General features: G+C 43.2%; 1 protein-coding gene across 1 annotated transcript; it reads left to right on the top strand.

Annotated features, from left to right (window-relative positions):
* The first annotated feature begins 1,020 nt into the window (after positions 1-1,020).
* LOC116010917 lies at positions 1,021-2,409 on the top strand. The gene is made up of 2 exons (XM_031250411.1): positions 1,021-1,085; positions 1,116-2,409. Exons 1-2 carry the CDS (start codon positions 1,021-1,023, stop codon positions 2,407-2,409), a joined length of 1,359 nt encoding a protein of 452 aa, XP_031106271.1.
* The last annotated feature ends 5,077 nt before the right edge of the window (positions 2,410-7,486 follow it).

The following is a 7,486-nucleotide window of genomic DNA, read 5'->3' as shown; positions in this document are numbered from 1 at the left end:
TTGTTATGCCAAACAGTGCACATTGTTCATTCTTCCAGTGCACATTGTTATGCCATATAGTGCAGATTTTCCCTTCTTCTAGTGCACATTTTATGCCATATAATGCACATTGTTCATTCTTCCAGTGCACATTGTTCCGTTTACCAGAGCACATTGGTGTGCCATATAGTGCACACTTTTATGCCATACAGTGCACATTGTTGTGCCTTCCAAAGCTTTTTTTTTAATTGTAGATGACGAACTTTTTTAAACGATTAATTAATCTTGATCACTAATTACTAATTTGTGTTGAATACTGTTTGTTTGTTTATTATTTATGATCGTTTATGATTTGTGATGATGATCCTATATTAAATTTAATTTTTTCAATAATTGTTTCACATCTTTGTGCTTTCAGTGGGCTTTTTTTGCCTTCTAATGCATATTCTTGAAGTTCGTAGGTGGCGATTTTTTTTTTTTGATCTACGGCTGAGATTCTATCTCACTTCTCACCTGAACTCCTTCATATATATATATACATATATATATATATATATGTATATATATATATACATATATATATATATATATATGTATATATATATGAAGGAGTTCAGGTGAGATAGAAGTCTCAGGTGAACTCGAGCCGGTGATATATATATATAATTATTTATTTATTTATTGAGAATCCAGCCGGTGATATAAAACCAAGTGCATATCAGGTATTGTAATTAATTTAATTCAAAAATTAAAATCACACCGTTTCAGATTTCTTTGTGGTTTACAATTCCATTTGAATTCATTATTTGGTTTCGTTAATGAATGAGACCTTTTAGGACTCTAAAGCATACATAAATCATCTATAAATTGATAAAGAAGAGATCAAATCAGCACATCAATAGGAAAGTACACCCAAGAAAGAAACTTTTGAAAATGCTCTCTACAGTCGCGTCTTCGGAAAACCAACGCAAGACGGTTGACGGCCATCGCACGGCCGAAGACCAAGACCAACTTGAACGTAACACAAAGAAAATCAAAACAATGAGCGACCAGCCGGGTGGATTCACCGGTGAGGGCGCTATGGAAGGGCTAGAAAGAACGCCTGGGTAGGTTGAGGAAATTGCTCTCTCCTTCAGCCAGATTCTCGCAGGGGAAAGAGGCAGAAAGGAGACCAAGGAGAAGGATTTGGAATTGGTATCTGATGATGAGGACTCCAACAGGGAAGATGAAGAAGAGAAAGACTACCCGGTAATCCGTCTGACGAAAGAAGAAAAGGCTCAACTGAGGGAACTATGGAAGCAGACCCTCATTGTGAAAGTTCTGGGCAAAAAAGTTGGCTTCACATACCAGCAGAAGTGGCTGAACATCATGTGGCGACCGAAAGCCAGAATTGAATTGGTCACCCTTGAGAACGACTATTTCCTGGTTAAGTTCTTAGCAATTGATGACTATGAATTTGCAAAGTTCAGGGGACCATGGATGGTGCTCAACCACAATCTCATTGTGAAGGAATGGATGCCAAACTTCGACCCATTCACTGACTCCACAGAGAAAGTTATTGTGTGGGTTCGGTTCCCCTGCTTGCTAGTGGAGTACTACGATTACAAATTCCTAATGAAAGTGGCAGGAAAGATCGGCATGCCAATAACCATAGACACAGCTACAAGCCTGGTGTCACGGGCAAGGTTCGCCAGGGTTTGTGTTGATGTTGACATAACCAAGCCTCTTTTGTCTAAGTTTAAACTTCGCAGACGTGTCAGATGTATCTGGTATGAAGAACTGCACATGATTTGCTTTCACTGCGGAATGTATGGGTACAATGAGAGCGCTTGTGGCCAGACAAAGACGGCAGTCCCTGGTGATACGGACACCAGTGGTGATGGAACTTCGAAGCTTATTGTGAGGGATGAAACGCCTAATGGGAATATAGGGGCCATGCAGGAGAGAAAATCTTATTCGCATACAAAGGATCTTATACGCCCAGAGGTTGTGGACAATTATGGAGCATGGATGATTGTCTCTCGGGAGAGAAGACGACCAAACAGAGCCACCGATAAGAGGGACCAAAGGGTGAACAAGACTGGAAAACCCCCAGCAAAAAATAAGCTAAACGAGGAAATGATGGGATCGGGATCCCGGTTCAAAGCGTTGGATGAAGAGGTTGTAGAAGGGCATGATGTAACTGGAGAAAGATTAGTGATGAACCAAGAAGAGACCAACCAGAACAGAACAAACGTCAACAGTGGGTATTCAAAAGGAAACAATGGTAACAAAGGAAACAAGGGAAAGCGGCCAGCCGTACAGGCCAATGAGAAACAAATATCCGGGAATAACCTGCATGGGAGACATAAAGTTCAGAGTGCACAATCCGAGGCGGGAACCAGTGGGGGTGAAAGAAGGGAAATGATTAGAAACAAGGGCAGCGGCTAGTACCGAACATGTACTGGTTCAAGGGAATAAACACGGTGTCACCAATGTCCAACGTATCTCCGGCAAGGATCACATTGAGGAGGTGGACACGTATGTCCAAATTATTACAAACCCAGAGCACCATTATGACCCCCCCTCCCCCGCACGATCAAACTCAGCGACCGCGCTCATGTATGCTAGTCCAGGGCAGATGTCCAACGGAAAGGGAGATACGGAGACGGACGGGGGTACCTAACCTCGTCCGTTGGTTTGTGTGTCTCCTTTTTCTCCTTGTGTGGGCTCTTACGCTTTCTTCGCTTTTGCGTTTTGTCTTTTCTTTTTCTGATTTTCCTGCTGCTTTGGCTTTTTGTTCCCTTGCTTTCTTTTTTGTTTTTTTTTGTTTAATGCAAATTATTGTTTGGAACTGCCAAGGGGCAGCCTCGAGGGAGTTTTTGAGAGCTGCCAAATGGTTAATCAAATGTCATAACCCCGATATGTTCTGCCTTCTGGAAACCAAGATGGCTGGTAACAATGCAGACGCAGTTTGCCAAAAGCTGGGATTTGACAACTGGGCGAGAATAGAGGCTGTTGGCTTTAGCGGGGGTATATGGGTACTGTGGAATGCCCCGCTACAAATCACCATCCTCCTCTCAAATCCGCAATTCATGATGATGGAAGTCTACATGGAAAATGGTGCGTGCTGGTGTTTAGCCGTAGTTTAAGAAACTCTGGAATACCCTTTGTCGCTGGGGATTTCAACTCGGTAACCAGCAGGGATGAAGTGAGCAACCCCGATCAATTTATTGACTCTCACAGGTGCTCCAACTTCAATGAAGGGATCTTTGATGAAGCTTTAAAATACATGGGGTTCTCGGGTCAGCAGCTCACCTGGAAAAGGGAGACTGACAGCAGCACCTTCAAAGGCGCAAGACTAGACAGAGCGCTATGTTAAACAAAGTGGCCTGAAAAAAATGGGAAGACGGAAGTGTACCACCTCGCCACAATTAAATTAGACCACTGCCCAATCCTCATCTCAGTTGGAAATAAGAATAGTGCGAAAAAAAACTGGGTTCAAGTACCAAGGGGCCTAGGCTACTCATCCTAAATTTTTGGAGACTGTGGATAAAACTTGGAACAAGAGTGGAACTGTATGGGAAAATTCCAAGCACATGGCATCACCCCTAACAGAGTGGAACAGATCCACATTTGGGAACATCCACCTAAGAAAAAAGAAACTAACCAGAAGACTTGAAGGCATCCAAAAAGCCCTTGACAAGGGGCATCATGCGGGTTTGATTAGCCTTGAAAAGAAACTGAGAAGAGAGCTAGAAGATACGTTGCATCTGGTACCAACAATCCCGAGAGCAATGGATTACCTCTGGGGATCTGAACGCCGGATTTTATCACGCTAGCGTTAATATGAAGAAAGCTCGCAATCGAAAAATTCAACTCACTACGGAGGAAGGACTCTGGATCAAAGACGAAGATATGGAAATAATGGCAAGCACGTACTATACATCCTTGTTTGCCAAAGACAATGGGGTGGACCCGAGTATGGCCCTGAAAGGTAGATACCCGGTTATTGCTAAGGAAAAATGGGACGAGGTGTACAAAAATATTACACTAACTGAGGTGAAAAGGCTCTTTTTGAGATGACACCTCTCAAATCCCCTGGCCTAGATGGATTTCACGCAGGCTTTTATCAAAAATCCTGGGAAGTGGTAGGAAGCTCAGTTTATAATCAAGACTTGCATTTCTATAACTATGGCCGGTTAGAAAAGTGCATGAATGGCACGCTTGTCTCGCTCATTCCTAAGGTTCAAAACCCACATAACATGAGCCAGTTCAGACCCATTAGTCTTTGCAATGTGATCTACAAAGTAATCGCAAAGACTATTACTAACAGGATCAAGCCTATTCTCAAAGATCTAATTGGTCCAGAACAGAGCAGTTTCATCCCCGACAGGCAAATCACAGATAATATATTGATCTACCAATAAGTCCTGCATACCATGCGCACCTCTCAGAGTGGAAATAAATATATGGTCCTGAAAATTGACTTGGAAAAAGCTTACGACAGAATTGATTGGAATTTCATTCAAGACACTACTCTACAGGATATGGGTTTGAGGGAGGACTGGACTCGGATGGTCATGGAGTGTGTCACGACAACTAGACTAGGTATTATTTGGAATGGCAAACAACTAGACTAGATCAACCCGACTAGGGGTATTAGACAAGGAGATTCTATTTCCCCATATTTATTTGTGCTATGCATGGAGAGAGTCAACCATCTAATTCGTGAGGAAGTACAGATCGGACACTGGGAAGGGATTTGTACTTCTAGGTATGGACCGGTACTCTCCCACTTATTTTTCGCTGACGATTTGGTCTTGTTTGCTGAGGCTTGGCAGGAACAGGTCTTGACTATCAAAAGGTGTCTAGATAGGTTTTGTAAAGCATCGGGGCAACGGATCAACCTCACCAAGTCACAAATTTTATTCTCTAGGAATGTGAATTTGGAAGAAGCCGGTGCTATTGCCAGCATAGCGGGTATCCCCCAATCCCAAGACTTAGGGAAGTACCTTGGGATGCCATCTATCCACGGGAGGGTTACAAACAGTATGCTAGGACCAATCTTGGATAGAATGAACTCCAAGTTAGAGGGGTGGAAGACTAAATTTCTCTCGCTGGCAGGTAGACGGGTCCTTGCTCAATCCGTGTTGAGTTCCATTCCCAATTACGCGATGCAGACCATGCTACTGCCGACAGGTATTCTTGAAGAAATAGACAGAAAGATCAGAAGATTCATATGGGGTAGTACAGCGGCAAAGAGAATGTGCCACCTCATTAGTTGGGATAATGTTGCCAGACCCAAAGAATGCGGCGGCCTCGGAATTAAATCTGCTAGAGAGATGAACCTCGCATTTATGTGAAAAATCGGGTAGAGGCTGCTTAACGAGGGAGAGAAGCTCTGGACCAGAGTCCTCATTTCTAAATACGCAGCACATAAATCTGGGAAGAATATCTTCTAAAATGTGGGCAAGTCATCTACGGCTTGGCGCGGGATCACAAGGGCTATGCCTTTGATTAACAATGTAATCTCCCACAGAATTAACAGAGGTAGAGACACCAGCTTCTGGAAGGACATTTGGGTTGGAAATGAACCTCTGCGTAGCTTGGTGCCTGATGTGAGTAATATCAACTCAATGCAGGCAACTGTAGCTGACATATGGGATATGACCAATGGTTGGAGTAGAGAAGCTCTCGACGTTCTCCCCCAGAGATCATTTCGATGATGCAATTGCAGTCGATCAACGCTAGGGATGATAGAAGAGATGACATGTACTGGAGGCATGATGCTACAGGTACGTATACTGTAAAATCTGGGTATAACACAATTAAGGGATTTAATTCTCTTTCGCAGGATAAGGTGTGGGCGAAAATATGGAAATTAAAGATTCCAAGCAAATTCAAGACCCTCTTGTGGACTATGTGTCATGGGAAGGTTCTGGGAAATGCAGAGCGTAAATGGAGAGGGTTGACCGAGGATGGGACCTGTCCGAACTATGGAAGCCTTGAGGAATCGACGGACCACATCTTTAGGCAATGCCACGAAGCATCGCTAGTTTGGCAAGCTGTCGGCCATTGCATGGGGGCGGGAGGCAATGAGGATACCAAATGTTTGGTTTATAGTAACATCTCCAAGTACCGTAGCCGCAATCTTCCCGAGGACTGGGCAACTACATTCGCCACCACCTGTTGGTGGTTATGGAAATGGCGCAATGCCAAGGCTTTTGGAGGTCATATCCCTGACATCAGACGTAAAACGGGATGGATTGTTGACGCAGTCGATGAAATCACTCGGGCCTTTAATAGGCAGAACTGGGGAAGGAAGTACACCACCTCAGGCGTTAATTGTAGAATAAGGTGGCAAGCAGCGGGTGAGTGCGCTTGGACCCTTAACGTAGATGGTAGCTACAAAGGTGCTATTAATGCTGCTAGTGTCGGAGGAATTCTTCGGGATCATACCGGAAAGTGGGACGGAGGCTTCTCGTCCAAAGAAAACCACTAGTGTGTGTCAGTGTTGGAAGCCAAGGCGATTGTTGAAGGTCTTCGGTGGGCTTGGGGAAAAGGTGTCCGGGATGTTGAGGTTCAAACTGATGCATGGGATGTGCTTAGGTGGGTTGAAGGGCAACACATGCTCCGAGGGCCCATGCAAGCGATTATTGAGGATATTAAGCAGTGGCAGACCCGCTTCTCGAGACTCAGACTCCGAGCTATTTGGCGTGAGCAGAATTATGATGCGGACTGGCTTGCTCGTATAGGCACCCGACAAGATATGCGTTGGAAGGAATATGACCTTCCTCCCCCGGGATTAGAGGACATTATCGCCGACGGTTTAATGGGCATCCCAGTCATGCGTCGCGTGGTGATCACCGATTTGTAGGCTGGCTCAACCTGGGGTCTCCCCCTCCTTTGTTATCCAAAAAAGAAAAAAAATCAGCACATCAACTATCTGCATATTTCTACATTTAATTCAAAAATTAAAATCACACCCTTTCAGATTTTTTTGTGCTTTACAATTCCCATGTGAATTCATTATTTGGTTTCGTTAATGAATGAGACCTTTTAGGACTCTAAAGCATACATAAATCATCTATAAATTGAAAAAGAAGAGATCAAATTAGCACATTAACTATCTGCGTATTATATATATATATATATATATATATATATATATATATATATATATATATATATATATATATATAGGGTCATGTTCAGGTGTGGCCGTGCCTTCCCGTGCGGCCGTGCGGTTCACACCACTCAATGTTACGAAATACACCACTCAATGTTAAGAAACACACCACACAAATATGCACTGTGGTGTGTTTCTTAACATTGTGGTGTGTTTCATTGTGGTGTGTTTCTTAACATTGAGTGGTGTATTTCGTAACATTGAGTGGTGTGTGACCGCACGGCCACACGGGAGAGCATGGCCGCATTTGAACCAAAATATATATATATATATATATATATATATATTTATATTTATCTATTTATTTATTTATTTATTTATTTGTGTGTATCTGTT

The sequence above is a fragment of the Ipomoea triloba genome, chromosome 2, assembly GCF_003576645.1.
Source record: "Ipomoea triloba cultivar NCNSP0323 chromosome 2, ASM357664v1".
Classification (NCBI taxonomy): domain Eukaryota; kingdom Viridiplantae; phylum Streptophyta; class Magnoliopsida; order Solanales; family Convolvulaceae; genus Ipomoea; species Ipomoea triloba.
The sequence above is the reverse complement of the archived record's forward strand: the minus strand, read 5'-3'. Positions and strand labels throughout refer to the sequence as shown.